The sequence below is a fragment of the Sturnira hondurensis genome, unplaced genomic scaffold, assembly GCF_014824575.4.
Source record: "Sturnira hondurensis isolate 20B ecotype Veracruz unplaced genomic scaffold, ASM1482457v3 Scaffold0001872, whole genome shotgun sequence".
Lineage (NCBI taxonomy): Eukaryota > Metazoa > Chordata > Mammalia > Chiroptera > Phyllostomidae > Sturnira > Sturnira hondurensis.
The window spans coordinates 32,416,322-32,432,592 of NW_028074503.1; the positions used below are offsets into that span (position 1 = coordinate 32,416,322).

General features: G+C 42.1%; 1 protein-coding gene across 4 annotated transcripts in view; it reads right to left on the bottom strand.

Moving 5' to 3' along the window:
* PIGN (phosphatidylinositol glycan anchor biosynthesis class N) overlaps positions 1–16,271 on the bottom strand; it is a 72,698-nt gene that overhangs the window by 15,096 nt on the left and 41,331 nt on the right. For all 4 annotated transcript variants that reach the window (XM_037035314.1, XM_037035321.1, XM_037035341.1 and 1 more), the window contains exons 20-26: positions 14,145–14,253; positions 12,636–12,744; positions 8,806–8,908; positions 4,583–4,685; positions 2,900–2,986; positions 1,561–1,616; positions 753–828 (exon numbers count right to left, since the gene is read on the bottom strand). In XM_037035314.1, the coding sequence (XP_036891209.1) occupies positions 753–828; positions 1,561–1,616; positions 2,900–2,986; positions 4,583–4,685; positions 8,806–8,908; positions 12,636–12,744; positions 14,145–14,253 (643 nt within the window). The remainder of the gene's footprint in view (positions 1–752; positions 829–1,560; positions 1,617–2,899; positions 2,987–4,582; positions 4,686–8,805; positions 8,909–12,635; positions 12,745–14,144; positions 14,254–16,271) is intronic.

The following is a 16,271-nucleotide window of genomic DNA, read 5'->3' on the forward strand; positions in this document are numbered from 1 at the left end:
AGAGGCTGTGTGTGGGCTACATACAGATACCACACCATAGTCCACATTCCACAAGGGCCGTGGATTTTTGTACCTTCAGCGGAGGCGGGGGGGTCTTGGAACCAACCCCCCTCAGATTCCAAGGGAGAACTGAACTAACTACGTCAAATGTACCAGGCGCTACGGTGGAGGGACTAAGATAAGTGTAATGGCCCCAGAGACGAAGGGAAAGCACATGAATTAAATTCCACCAGCGAGTGTGAACCACTAATAAGCCGATAATTAGTCACTATATTGGTATCCTTAGCACCCAGTGGGTGTCTGGTGTGTTACTGAATGTAAGCAGTTGACATATTTATTGAATGAATGAGTCAATTCCAGGTACACGGACTAGGACAAAAGAGTACAACATGTGTACAGTCTTGTGGCTGGGAATGTGGGTTGGGGAACTTCCTGCAGTTCTGATCGCAGTTCTGCACTGCCCGCAGGCTCGCATCACCTCTGACAGCACTTCCTAGGCTGACACAGGACCCTGCTCTTCTGAAGCTAGTGAGCTTAAGAGCAAAGCCAAAAGATCAGTTTATATCGTAGAATAGAGGCCAGAGGGTCCCACCTCCCATCCCACAGTGCCTGGGAAGCTATCTTCTTTCCATGCCATTTGCCTTTGTCACAAAGACTATATATAATCCCAATGTCACATAATGTTACAGAATCTTAATGTTACAGTGAGTTCGTCACATTAACCAGTATCTTAGGAAAATAAGAAAACTGACCTTCCACAACATCAGCGCTCCCATAATAAAAGGATTGAACACGGTCAGAAAGCAGTAGACGGAGGCAAGATCAAAGCTAAGGAAGCAACATAAAGAAAAAATTTTAGAATTCACACTGCGCCTTTAAGAGAATGTCTACTAAAAAGGATGTTTTAATGAATTCCCTGGAATCTACACTTACTAAAACACAAAGCGTACATTGTATCAAGGAGCATTATAAAGCAGCTACAATGAGTGGGGCAAGCCCTGGCTGGTACAGCTCACGTTGGCCGGGGCGCCGTCCCATATACTGGAAGGCGGCAGGTCGATTCCCAGGCAGGGCACATGCCTGTGTTCCACATGGCCAGTATCAGGGGCAACCGACCGATGTTTCTCTCCCTCTTCCCCCCTCCCCTATCTAAGCATGCTCTTGCGTGAGAATAAAAACATAATTTGAAAGTAGCCCTGGCTGGTGTAGCTCAGTGGACTGAGCACGGGCCTGTGAACCAAAAGATCACGGTTTGATTCCCAGTCAGGGCACATGCCTGGGTTGCAGGCCAGTTCCCAGCAGGGGACACATGAGAGGCAACCATACATTGATATTTCTCTCCGTCTCTCCTTCCTCTCTAAAGATAAACAAATAAAATATTAAAAAATAATTTAAAAATAAATAAAATGAATGAGGTAGGTGTATATGAGCCAATAACATACCAATCTCCAAAATATATTTTTCAGAATAAAAAGCAAGTACAAAAATCCCAATTGTATTACTTTTTAGAGAGATATATGTACATACATACATACATACACTATTTTTATTTAAAATTACCTGTTAATAGAAGCGATATTTCCAGTTCCAAAAAACGCTGTCACTAAGAAGAAAACCTAACAAGAGTTAAGGAAATCCCAAAACAAGACAGAATTTAAATAAATTCCTTTTTCACTTAGAAAAGACACGCCTCTTCTACTATGAGGCTAATTTGCTTTCTAGGCACAGCAGAAGGAGAAGGCTGAAGATGGAGCTTGGGGAAGAGCATCGTTCACGATCAGACAAAGGAAGAGTGAGTTTAAGTGAAGGAGAATAGACCATCTGAAAAGCTACGAAGAGAACCTGAATCATGTCCTGGAAGCCAAGGGAAAAGAGAGAGAAATCAATGGAGGTGAATGCTATCGAGTGGTTAAGTAAGACTGAATAGACTAGACTGTGTGCCGTCAGGGAGCCCTGCCGCCCGAGAGAGGCCTGGCAAACAGTCACTGCGCTGCTGTGTGCCACCCGCCGTGTGCCCGGCACTGTGCTGGACCTGAGGACACAGTACCTGAACAGGGAGGAAACACTAGCAGCAATTACAGACTTTTCTTTCAAGGAGCTTGGAAAGAAACAGAAAAGACAAGATGAAGTGACAATTGAGGGGGATGTAGAGTTCAAGGAGAGAAGTGTTTTATTCATATATGCTGAGTGGAAGGAGCCGACAAAAAAAGAGAGGCAAGGTAAGACTGAGAGTGAAAGTAAGAGGCGGAGCAGAACAGGAGCTCACTCACTCTCTGGCCCTGGAAGGTCCGCTCCAGCAGCGGGCCAAGTCCAAAGGGGACACCTCCCTGCGACTTCTCAAAGCGGGTCAGCCAGCCCTCCCGAAGTGAGACTTTACCCCGTCCTACGGCCTTTCAAACTGCTAATTCTGATAACTTTCACACGGAACCCCTCAGATGTGACCCACACCCTGAGACACAGCTGCTGCAACATGAGTGTAGTATAAGTTAACACACACAAAAGGACACAAACCAAACCCCTGACAGTGGTCTCTTCTGGGCAAAGGGGATCAGACAGGTGCTGGGAGCTGAGACTTTGACTTTAGCTGAAGTGTTTTAATTTTTTTAAAAAAAGTATGACATGTGTGATGAAATATTAACTGTTAATATTCTGGATGGTAGAAACACACACACACACACACATATATATATATATGTCATTATTTATGTCATTCTTTATGCTTTTCTGTAGTTTCAAAGTTTTTTAAAAATGTGAACTATGAGAAAATTATGATTGAGAGGGGGGTTAAATGTCCTCCAAGGAAATACCGCTATTAGGTGATGGGCAGAAACACCTTCCCCCTGTTCTTACTCCCTTAAGTGGGCGGTTGCAGCAACTTAACAGCCCACACGAAGGATACGAGGAAAAAGGCCCTTCGGACGTCATCCGGACAGAGCTGTCGGCACTGGGTCAGGTCCGGGCCGCCGCAGAACCGGAGGCTGCTGACCTGCAGGCGACAGGAAGCATGAGGGCACCTGCTGGCAGCTCACGTCCAAAGGCAAGCGCACGTCTGCGCCACAACCGCTGGAAAGATGCTGTGTGTTAACAACCCAAAAAATCAGCAATGAGTCTTCTCCTATAGCTTTATCACACCTTCATACAGTCTGCCAAAAAATAAAGTATGTTGCTAATGAGATACTGAACAGGATCGCAGGATTGCTGTCTGTGCAGTAAGAGTGAGAATTGAGCTTTTTCTCAGCCTCTGTGAACGCTTCCCTTTTAAATCCCTACATAATTCACTTTTCTATGGCCTGACTGGTCAGAGGGTCCTGATCTTCTCAAATCCGGGCATGGCATGATACTAAAAAGTATGATGAAACTGGATATTTATCTCTTTCTTTGTTCTTCTGTTAGTTCTATTTGTAGAGAAATCACTTCCTTTTCATAAAAAAGCAAAATACTTCTGTCTTTGGTAAAATAGAAAGTCACTCAATTCCAAGAAAGGCGCACTCTTGCTTGATGACCCCCAACCCCACAACCAAATGTCATGGGTAAGTTTAAAGGGAGACTGCCCTCACCCCCACTCCTCCTGTAATTAAATTGTTCAGTAATTTCTTAGGGTGCTTTAATACTTTTTTCTAGAAAAAGGAAGACCTGTCTTCAGTTAAAATATAGAACTTAAAAATGACCCAATGAACCTTACTTTTAAATTTAATATTAAAGTTTTTAATATTCAATATTGAGGATAGTCTGACCATTTACTTAAATCTGATGAAAATATATTGTTTTAATATTCCAGGACTAAACATTAAAAACCAATAATTATTCAATATACTTCAATAAAGTTTCTTTTTATTGAAATACATTAGTCGAAATTATCAACTACTCCCTTTAAATTCAACTGGAACCAGTTAAGGATAGATCAATTATGAAAGAGTTTTTCTGCAATATTCATTTTATCTGACCTCAATGAAACTGTAAATATTCTATCACCAATTTCTAATAATGACCTTGGTACTAAAATAAAGGCAAGAGACGTCCATTTAACTCTCTCTCAGGACAATGAAGGCGTCCTTCAGCTCCGACTGGCTCTCAGTCGGTTCAGAGCACACTGGAGAGTGAGCAGGCTAAGACTCGCTCTGAGGCCGCAATCACTAAGGAGATGGAATGAGCATTTTGGATTTGGATGACTAGAACGAGAAAAACAACACAGGGAACATGAATGTCACCTTATAATCAAATTCATTAACTGATTTGTGACAAGATAAATATTCTCAGATGTAAAGATAGAGGAAGGTAAAATAAAGAACACTCCTTCTCCTCCATTCCTTCACTGATGTTAATCTTTTTTACAGCAGTGATTCTCAAATAATCTCTAAGAAAAGCCCATCCTACATAATGCCTACGAAACAATAAATTGTGCTTTTCTAAGTCAAAAATAGCCTAATAGGCTAATTATTTAGCTTAATTATTAACTTAATTACTAATAAATAGCATACAATTTTAAGTAGAAGTTTTGATGAAATAACAATGCAACTTCCTTATGGAATGGAGAGTATTTTAATGCTTTCAAATAAATGCAACAACGATTTTGACAAGCTACCTTCTGTTTACAGGCAACACCAGACTGCTGCAGGCTCTCCTGTTCCATGTGTATCCAGACAAACATCAAACAGGCCAGCACTAATGGGAAGAGGGCTTCATGCCTACAGGGTGGGGTCGGGGGGTAAAAGTGGGAAGGCAGGAATAAAAGGGAAAAATGTACACAAATTAAAAGTCAAATTGATACTGAGAGGGCTTTTTCAAAATTAAAACAATCCTGATAACATTTCTAAGGCACAATATCACAAAACTTAAATTTTCTATGTTTTCCAGAAGAAGAAAGTAGGAAAGAAAAGTAACATTTAAATATCAACCCCAACACCATTTTTTGGAGATGGGTAGTCTTGAGATCACGCTGAGTTTAAGATAGTGGAGATACTCAAATATAACTCATAGAGCATATGACAGCACACAAAAAGAAAGTATTGAGGCGAAGGGAAGAGGGCAGCTCTGGAGTTACAATCATTGCTACAACACACCAAACGAGCAGGACAAGGGTCCCAAACTTTTTAGAGAACAGCTGCCATACAGGAACATGCAACTCTCAAAAACAACAGAAAAAGAGCCAATAGATCCATAAAAATATGCTCGACCTTACTGATAACTGATACGGAAATTAAAACCACAGGGAGATAGTATATTCACTTACCATATTTATCCAAAGTTTTAAAAAAATGCTGACAACAGTGTACTGAAAGAAGAAACCTCACCTTTTCCGTATAGGCAGAAAACACTTTCCGGAAGGCGACTGAACACTACGCATCGAGAATCTCAAAAACATTCCCGCCCCACAAGCCAACACTGCCACTTTAGGAACTCCCCGAGAACGTGATTAGGCTTGCACTGCAGCCCCCACGCGAGTGTTGCCGTCCTGTTGACTGAAGGGAGAGACAGAAGCCACCTCCGCTCCACAGGTGGCTGTGCAACACGCACCTCTGTCTAGGCTTGGGTGGGATGTGGGCAAAGGAGACGTGCTCGGGCGATAACCCGGTGACAGAAGCCTTTCTTGTCCTTTCCGTCTTAGTCTGGGACAAGGGTCCCACCGCTGCAATCCCCAAACACCGTGGACGGTGCACGTCACCCCGTTCATCCCGTGTCCTCCGGGCACTCCTTGCTGCTTTGTCCAATCTCTGCGTCAGCCTGGCCAGCCTGCAGGCCCAGCTCACAAGCCTTTGCTGAGTGAGTGAGTCACGTACCCAGCTGGAAGTGACCAGACAGCCAAACAAACCAACCCAAACCCTAAAATTCCATAGGTCTAGAAATAGTGCTGTAGATTTCCTCTCAAAAACTATAAACTATGATTACTTCCTTTTGTGAAATGCAGATGAATAAATCTGACGAAGACAAACTTCCTACGGGACTTTACTTCTTCAGACAATTACTGTCTTGGATAAAGTCTGCATATCTGAATTAATAAACTGGAACACCAGTAAAATGGCATTGTGGGCCCATAGTGTACGTAATAAACAGTACTAAATCAGCATCTCCTAGCTTGGCCTCTGTGCATACGGAACAGGACTGAAAAGGCATTTATTTAGTTTTGTATTCTAGTGTGTGAGGGAACGATACAAACAAAATCAGAGGGAAATTTCAGCCAACTTAGAACTATTTTCAAGTACTACAATAGCTTCTATTTGCATAAAAATAATGGAAAATAAATCTTCTTTGTTCATAAAATCAAGGATACATTGTTAGTAAGAATTTAGGATTACTTTACTGAATTGCTATAAAGTAATAAAACTGCGTTTCTTTGAAACATCCTGTAATTCTGACTGTGCTCTAGTTTCCACAGAGAACCCACCAGGCTGCCCGAGAGAGCGACGTGAAAGGATGACGTGTGGACTACGTTTTGTAAAACTGATTTGACAATGAAAAAATGTACTAATTGAAATTATTGGACTGTGTTTTGGGCTACCTCTGTTCAATGTTTTTGCAAAAGTAAATATACTTTCTAATGTTGAACATATATTTACTAATGATTCAGTAAGGTCACACTCAATATTCTGATTTTAGGTGTGAATTTTCACTTTTTATATTTTCTTAAAACAAATCAAATGTACTTAGTATAATCTGTTTTGGTATCTGTGATGACAAATTGATGATTTAAAACACTATAATGCATATCCCTCCTGTTAGTTACGTGACTAACTCACACTACATTATGAAATACTTTTTCACTCAAAATTCAACTTTAATCATCCATTTTTCTCCCTCCTCTCTTAACTTTTAATCCAGCAAACCAGACCTATGTTTACACTTATTTGCATTTTTTGATCTACTACACATTCCTTCAAACCCATCTAGTGCTTTCAAACTTATGCGGTGACTGTGTAGAACAGGCATAGATTTCTGAACCATCTCAAACACCAACTTCCTAAAGCGACCTCTGAGTGTGGTCTCTAATGAAACTCATGTGTCACCCCAAAATGCTGGGTCAGAAGAGAAACAGTTTTACATTCAAATTTCTCATCTAGACCAAAACCTGTGCATGTTCTAATTCATATATGCATTTATACACTGACAGATTCTTACTATTTATTCTATAATTTCACCAATAAGTGGACCATGGTAAAGAGTTTTAAGGTCTCATTATCTTTGTCACTCTTGAGTAAGAAGAGTAAGCTGACAGGTTGCATGTTTTATTCAGAAGTTCAAAATTCAAAGTCTGACAGCAAGCCTACCTGAAGACCTTAGTAGGTAACTGGTGAACTGTCACCAGTTCATATGACGCCTGCTCATATGACACCTTCTCATATGACACCTTCACTGCTGGGTGCCCCGGAGCGGTGTACGCAAAGAGAGGTGAACAGACCGGAGGCGTGGGGCGCTCTGGTCAGAAAAGGAGGCTCAGCACCCACTGCATCATCTCCTATCTGGGGAAGCCAGGAACTCCTGGGACGTCAGGGTCGACCATGCAGATTTTGAGAAGATCCCTCCAACTCTGAAAGTGAACCCAAGCCTTGGACCCCAAATAGCTTTACAAAGTCATCTAATGTGGCAATGACCCACCGGCAGCATCATGGTCAACCGCTAGGTTCAGTCTAAATAAAACCGAATCCTACCTTTGGGCCGAACTACGAGCAGTGGTTACGCAGGTTGTCTGCTCTGTTTGGTGTTTGTTACAATGTGCACATCTCTCCTCCTCATGAGAATTTAAGTAAGGATGAAATGAAACTCAAGAAGAGTGAGGAATTTTCTTCTTCTAAGTAGACAGGGGGACACACGTCACTGTTTTCACTGAGTTCAGAGAACGTTCCAGGGCCTGCCCCAATTCAGGCTGCTAGTTTCTGTTTTTCTTTTGCAAGAAAATTTCGATCTTAAAAATGCATCCTCTGACTTTTGGGAAAATAGTCTAAAAGTCTTCTGAATCAAAAGGAATATTTGGACTATGATATATGTAAGAGTGAAAATATTAAATTCAAAGAAGAATGAATAAATCAAAGCATAAAGTACATAAAAGAAATGCAACAAAACCTAAAATTCTTCTCGAAAGGGTCGGGTCAGTTCCCCAACCCGCCAAACTGCTCCTGACCCAGTCAGGCCAGTTCTCCACCCACTGGACTGCCCATGACTCAGTTGTCCCGACTTGCTTGGCAGCCCCAGGCTCCATCGAAACTCTCCCCCACCTCCCACAACAGACACCTGGCGCCAGCCACCACGGCCTCGTGGTCAGACTGACCCTCCTGTACCTGGGAACAGCCCGGCCCTTTACCTAACCCACTGTCCCAGGTCACATCCTGGAACTCTGAGGCACCTGCCTGGAAGTACAAGAGACTAACCCCTCCCCTAAACTCTCCGAAAGCCTACACTTTTTCTTTTAAAAACCCCACTCTTGCCTCCCTTCAGGGATCAAATAAAGACACTTGGATCAGATCATTTGGTTCCTCCTGCCTCTATTTTTAGTGCATTTCTAACATTTCTAAGTCATTGTTTTAGACTTAGAATACCTCCATAATCAATCAAAATTTTCTAATACTTAAGTAAAATGACAACTTAGCAACTTCACAGAATAAACAGAAAGACACAGACAATAGGTAATACCGAGAAAAGAATCTGAAGATTATGATTCAAGTCATACAGCTCTTACAGAACAGAAAATATTTATGATTAAGTCCTCAAGATTTATACAACATTTTCATTTCCAAGGTTAAATACTCATGGAGAGATGTCAATACATCATTTAAAACTTGCCACTGCAAACGAAAGGTTAGAAACAGCGTGTACCCTGTGCTTAGAAGGAGGTAGGTGGACATCCAGGAGACGAGAATGCTGAACAACCGCTCCGACAGGCCCCTGGAGCTCAGCAGAGGCAGGACAAGGGAGGAGGCTGCGGGGAAACAGACGGACACGTGGGGAGGTCAGTGCGAGGCACCTGGCATCTGTGAGTTTAGAAGCCCTAAAAATCTACAACCCCACATGCCCCCGACTGTTTCACAGAAGGCTGTATTTACTTACCCTCATTACTTCTGTAAGAAACTTCCAATGCCATATTTTTAATTAAAATGACATTTCATTGTTTTAACCAGATCTGGGCTCAGATTTTCTCAATTTATATTCAGCCTCACTCACTGTAATATTAACACCTAAATGAGTAACTTATGTTTTAATGTAAATAATAAAAAGTGTTATTCAAGTTTCAGCAACTCTTCTCTTACTTAGGTGTTTAGTTCAAAAACCACTCACTCCTCAGAACTTGATTTCTTCCCTAGCCCCTGCCTCCTCCAAGCTTTCCCACAGCAAAACCTCCATTGAGGGCTGCAGTGTGCTCCTTAGCACGCTAGGAGACTGAAAGTTGTGATAGGAAGAACCCTAACAAACGAGGCAACCATTCCCTGCAGGGTAAGAAAGCAGGCACTTGAGTGAGAGAAGGACAGGTGAGAGGAGAGGGGAATGGAAATGCCCACGGCTGCCTACCCCACTAGTTAGGATGGCCACCTGCCTGGTGTTCAGTTCTTCTGCAAAGGGAGACAGGCGACGGGGATGGAATCCTGCAGGAAACACTCATTAAGTGTTTAACTTTGGGGCAAGTTTATTAACAGGTGGGCAGTATTTCCATCTGTGGAGTTGAGATAACATAAAAAGGTGGACAGGTTTGAATGCAACCTCACCTACGCAATGCTCTCTGAGCACAGCGCCTCAGACACAGCGGGTGCTTGGTAACTGTTAGCTTCTGTTTCTGTTACTAGTCAACATCTACTAAGTTAAATGTGAAGACAATCTCATTCCAAGTCAAGTCACTGCAAAGTTTAAGACCATGCAAGTTATATGTATAACGCCCTTGCACAAATAGCCTCTATTTTTTCAGATATGTGGTTCTAATGATACATATTTCAACACAAAGAAATAACATAACATTTCTTACTTAAAACCCAGTTCAAACGAGACCTCTTCTGTAACGCTGTATGTTCTACCCTTGTTTTATACTTTTCTCTAAAGGACCGATGAGGTGCTAGAGGAGAAATAAGAGTCTCCATTCCGAATGACAAAAGTCAGGACCAGCTTCATAGCACGGAACCGACTTGTGGGTCAGAGCATGTCGATAAAAATGCTCACTGGAGCCAGCTATGATAAAGCAGTGCCTGCAGGAGACCTCTGGAGACACAGCTGGCCCACCTATGAGTCAGCGATTTCAGGCCTCATACATGTGGTAGGCAGCCTCTCACACCTAGATCTCCTAGTCCCGAGGAGGAGAGGCCGTGTTTAAAATACTGTATGTCCAGCCTACAGGAGGAGAGCCACTTCAGATTTGAGGACATACGTAGGCTCAAAGTAAAGGATGAAAAGAGATGGTCCTTGCAAGTGAAACCAAAGAAAGCAAAAGGCAGTAGGAGTTCTATCAGATAAAATGGATTCTAAGCCAAGAACGGTAAAAAGGCACAAAAAGGGGCATTATATAATGACAAAGAGGTCAATTGGTAAGATGCAACAATCATACCTACACATGCACCAAAATATATTAAGCAAATGCTAGCAGACCTGAAAGGAAAAACAAACGATACAACAGCAGGAAGAGGAGACAAATACACCACTTTCAGCAACAGACAGATGATCCAGAGAGAAAACCCCCAAGGTCACGTTCGACTTAACCACAGGTCGATAGATTAAATGGACCTGACAGCCATCTGGAGAACACTCCACCCGACAGCCGCAGGACACACTCTTCTCAGATGTGCCTGGGGCATTCTCCAGGACAGAGTGTACGGCAGGCCACACACCGAGTCCTAGCAAATTGAAGGTGACTGCTAAAGTCGCACCCAGTGCCTTCACCGACGACTAGGCTATGAAACTGGAAATCACAACATGGGGAAAGCGGGAAAATCTACAAATATGTGGACATGACGTAACACACTCCTGAAGAGTCCTTGGTCATTGAAGAAAGCAGGAGAAATTTTTAAAATTCTCGAAATGAAAGTGGAAACCCAACACGCCAAACCTACGGGACGCTGTGGAAGCAGCTCTGAGCGGGAAGTTCACAGTGGTGAACGCACACACGAAGATAACGGAAAGGTCTCCAATAAACAACCTGATTCTGTGTGTGTCTCGTATCGCAGCAACACACAGGGTCCAAAGAGACAACTGAACAACTACAGGCCACCACACTGGATAACCTAAGATAAAGGGTACATTCCTGGAAACACACAACCTACCAAGAGTGACTCAGTAAGAAACTCAAAAATCTGAACACACTAATAATAGTGAGACTGAATCAGGAATCACAAACCTCCCAACACAGAACAGCCCAGGACCAGATGGCTCCATTGGTGAATTCCACCAAACACGTAAAAAATAATTAACGCCGCCCTGGCTGCATGGCTAAGTGGATTGAGCAACATCCTGCAAACCGAAAAGTCGCAGGTTCGATTTCTGGTCAGGGCACATGCCTGGTTTGCAGGCCAGATCCCCAGCTGTGGGTGTGTGAGAGGCAACAGATCAATGTTTCTCTCACACAATGATGTTTCCCTTCCTCTGTTTCTCCCTACTTCCCCCTCTCTCTAAAAAATAAATAAAAGAATATTTAAAATAAAAAATAAAATGCCAATAAAATAAAAAATAATTAATGCCAATCCTTTCAAACTCTTCCAAGAAAAACTGAATAGCAGAGAACAATTCCGAAATGATTCTGGGAGGCCTACATCACCCTGACCCCAAAGCCAAAGGCCATGACGACAAAGAAACTGTAGAACAACATCCCCTTCAACAAAACAATGAAGACAGATGCATACATTCTCCACAAAATAACAGCAGACCAAATTTCACAGCACATGTAAAGACTCATACACCATAGTAGGGTTGATAGAAAGCCAGGCTTATAAGGTATACATCCTCTTAACGCCAGAAGATAAAAAGGTGCTTAAAAAATTGGGGAGGCCTATTTACAAGCCAGCCTCAAGGGGCTCTCTCTGACCAAGTCAGGGACAATTAGAACACCAAAGTATCAACAGTGATGCACTATAAATCTCGGAAAAAAATAGGAGCTCATGAGTCCACCATCATGAATAGATGAATGAATGAATGAATGAATGAGTGAAGGACTCTTAGAGCAGAATGCCAAGTCTTTCCGTAAATGCGGTGGGAATGTTACAGCTAGAACATCATTTCATAGCCATCACGACGGGGATGGGGTCAGGAAACTTTTACGAAAGAACGCCAAGTCTGGGGAGGCATTTTAATGAGAAGGACATTTGATGGTCTTAAGAGTGTCTCTGTAGAGCTGGCTTAGTATTTGCATGGGAGGAGGGAAAACAAAATACAATTTTCTATTCTGGAAACAGATTTTCATCAGATGTTAACAAATGTACAGACTTATTATCAGGTCATAAATATTTAACAAGTAATTCTTATAAATACATGAATGTTCATAAAAGTTCTAATTTTCTTGGTCAAGTGTCAGCAAGAGATAAAAATAATAGCTGGTTATTATTATTTTCCTGAAACAAAACTATGTCTTTCAATAATAATAATAATAGTAATAATAATAATAAAAGATGCAAATGGGTCACTTTAAACTAGGACTTGACGTCAAGCTGCCCCACTGGGTTCGACCGCCTGCTCACCTAGGATCACCCAGCTGGCGATCTGGTTTGCGAGAGGCAGCCCTTGCTTCTGCAGCAGACTGTTGTGGGTGCTGTACACAACGTACATGGCCAGCGCAGTGCCCAGCATCTGGAGACAAACACAAACCAGGCAAATAAGAGAGGAGGTGGCGAGAGACTGACCTACGTCAGAACACTTCACAAAGTGCTTGAACGGCTGCAATCTGGCAATCTGCTACTGGAATGGGACCGGCTCACCTTCTTGTGGCCAAGGCTGGGTTAGGACTCTCACACCAGGCAAAGGCCATCCTTTACAAGCACAAAATGAGGCATTTTACACTTCCAAGGGCATTTCCGCATATGTTATCACACAGTTTCTACCTGGAAATATTCGTCATTAACCTCGACATTTTCCGAAGTCACAGAAATACAAGGGGTGGGGTGTGTACAATTCAGTGTATTGGTCCATGTCTTCCACCTCTGGGCCTCACCACATCATATCCACTTACTCATTTAAAATGGACTTGTGGCCCGAGTCTTCACGTGGTGTTGGGAACACAGGGAGTACAATATTCTTCAGGGACCGTACACAAACTAGTTGGCAAACTACCGCTTACAGGCCTGGGGCCCGTTTTTCGAAATACTGTCTAATTGGATCATGGGCACTCCTGTTCATTTTCGTGTTGTCTATAGCTCCCTCTGCATTGCAAGGGTAGAGATGCAAATTTACAACAGACTCTACATGGCCCTAAAGCCTAAAATATTCACAATCTGACTCTAGAGAGAAATGTTTGCTGACCCCTGGGCTAGTGGACTAATTGTCATTTTAAGAAATGAGCTAAGTTATGGCTGTGGACAAAGTAAAGTTCTTAGAGATCAAATTAGCAACCTTACCACCAAATCCTGGAGCTATATTTAATTTACTCTTACAGTTTTTGTGAATTCAGAAAGAAAACATGTTATCAATAAAGCTCCGACACAATCCTAAATGCTTTCGATTGTAAGACACATTTTCACTTCAGATATGATGAGGTGTACAAGATACGACCTTGGAATCAATAGAAAATATAACACACGGCACAGGAACGGGCAGACGTTAAGGAAGTGGATGTAAAAGGAATCCCGCAGCAGATCCGCCTCACACCGAGGGTGTTTCTAACAAACCCACAAGAACATTCACACATGACATTCCCAGCTCCTGCGGAGCGGGCTCCAGACGTGCTCACCGTTCAAGGGTGCGTGGTCACAGGCGGACTCTGGCACAGCTGCTGCGGGCCTCCCTGAAAAGCCCGCACGTGCCCTCTCACATGAAAGACACACTCCGATGGCTTCACAGGACCCCTGACAAAGTATTTCTTCTTCTCTTTTATGTCCCAAGTGATATCTTAAACCGAAAACTCTCTTCTTAGCTAGAGGGCACCGGGCAGCTTACACACGATGGCATCTCAAGAACGGTGTAACCAAACACAACCACAACAGACGTTTTGGCGCGTCACCTGGGTAAGGCAGGGCTGACAACCTGCAACTCACCTGTGACAGATGTAACAACAGCTTTTCATTTGCAAAGCCATCTTTTCCTTTTATGAGAGATGTTCCAACAAACAGGGACAGCAGCAGCAGCAGCAGGCCTGCACCCATTCTGTTTGCAAACACAATTCACAATTTCAGATTTTCCTCCGATGTTTACTGAACACACAGCAGTGAAGACGTTCTACTCTGACGGAGCAGCTCTCGGTTGCTTGGTGGGATCAAGATGAGGTAGTAAAATGGATACACAGGTGTAACAGGAATAAAAATCTTAGCATAAAGATACTGTAGGGGTCTTGTTATTTGTAACTTCTTACACCTTTTAGATATTTTTACTTTATTTCTAGAATTTGATTTTTAAAACTTTTGTGCATACCAACTACCACAGTTGTTATCCTGACTTGGACAAATTAGTAGAAAGCAATGTAAAAGATAGCCAAACAGTATTTAAAACATACATACTTTAACTATGAGATCTTATACATAAAGGATCTGCATTTTCAATTCATGGTATTCCCAGCAGGACAGACTGCTGCTTTCTGTCATTATTAACCTTGTCACTGTCCTCGGCTGTTCCCGGCTAAGGTCACGAAGGCAGTACGAAGGGGAGGCACTGGGATAGTAATAAAACGACAGGTCATACATTTTCAGGGACACCGGTACAGTATGGCTCTGGAAGTTGAAGGGAATAAATATCCGGGAAGTGGGGCACTAATGCTGAGCTCTTTTCTCACCTTCTAAAAATCTGAGCGACACAGCACAATCAAAATTATGTTGAGGACAGGAGCTGGAGCCTAGCAGTGTAGCAGAACTGAGAGAAAAGGAGCAAAAAGGCCACGCTCGGGGAAATTCGGAGCAGGAATGCCCAGGAAAGTGCATCTTTGTTTTTGGTTTTGCTTTCATTTTCTAACACTCTCTTTGAGAGTCATAAGGGGAAAAAGGAGCAATGCATCCAACATGAATTACATTAAAACTTGGGAAAAACAGCCATGTACAATCAAGATTGTTTGTTTGCTTTTGCTTTTCCTTTCCTTTAAAAAAATAATTTGATATTTTAATGCACTGGCAAATATGTTTTTACTGTAGACAACTGGAGTAATAGGGATATTACAGCTGTGTTGCATACATTTTTGCTTTTTCCTTTCATTTTAATCTAAAATGTTTGCATACCTGTCCCGGCATTGTAATTTTCTAAAGAAGTGAGTCGATGTGAGAAATCAAGTGGAGAGTAGAAATCTCTCCAGGAACCAGGAGTGGAAACACAGAGGTTGCAAATACAACTACGAGGAAACCAACACAACCTCGATCAGAGGAATGCAGACGAAAAAGTACAGAGGGAAACACCACGGTCTTCAAAATACAAAGCCGGTTCTTGTGCTTTTACCCCCTGAGCTCATCTGCGCTAGAACACGCGGCTGGTAAATTTCAACAGAGGCCATTTATACAGTATCTTCTCCTTCTAGCATACGGTAAATTCTCACCTCCGTCGGGATTTTTTGAGCAAGACAGGTAGGCAGAGGCTGGTGAGGGGAGGGAACGGGCTTTGGAAGAGCTCACAGAGCAACAGGAAGCAAGAGGTAAATGAAAATATTTTCATTCATCTTCTCACTATAGTTTATGACAATTGCAAAATGTTTTTTACTTTGTAACACTAATAAAATAAGTCTTAGATAGTATGGTCTTCGAATGCAATACAATTATTTTGGACTTGGCTAATAAACTGATTTCCTAGAATAATTCCTGATCTATTCCACATTGGTATTCTCACAGAACTGAGATTACTGTGTTAATTCATACACACTTTAAAATTAACACGGTACTTAAATGTCATTTAATTAATCTTCCTTCAATTAAAAAGATATTACCTAATCTATTCAAGATTATGTTAAAATGCTAAAAATATTGCTTGTACAGAGTTCTAAAGAAAGTAACAAAGATGACTATATAGAGGACGAGCGGAAATGTTACTTGAAATAATGATCTTTCAGCTTGCCAAAACACACCTGCACACACGCAGCAGGCAGCTTACTTGATAATAATTTAAAAGGAAAATTTAAAGAAAAGGTAACCATTACTTTACAGATTTTTTGGATCTGTTGAGAAGAAATAAATACAACAGCCTCACGGAGC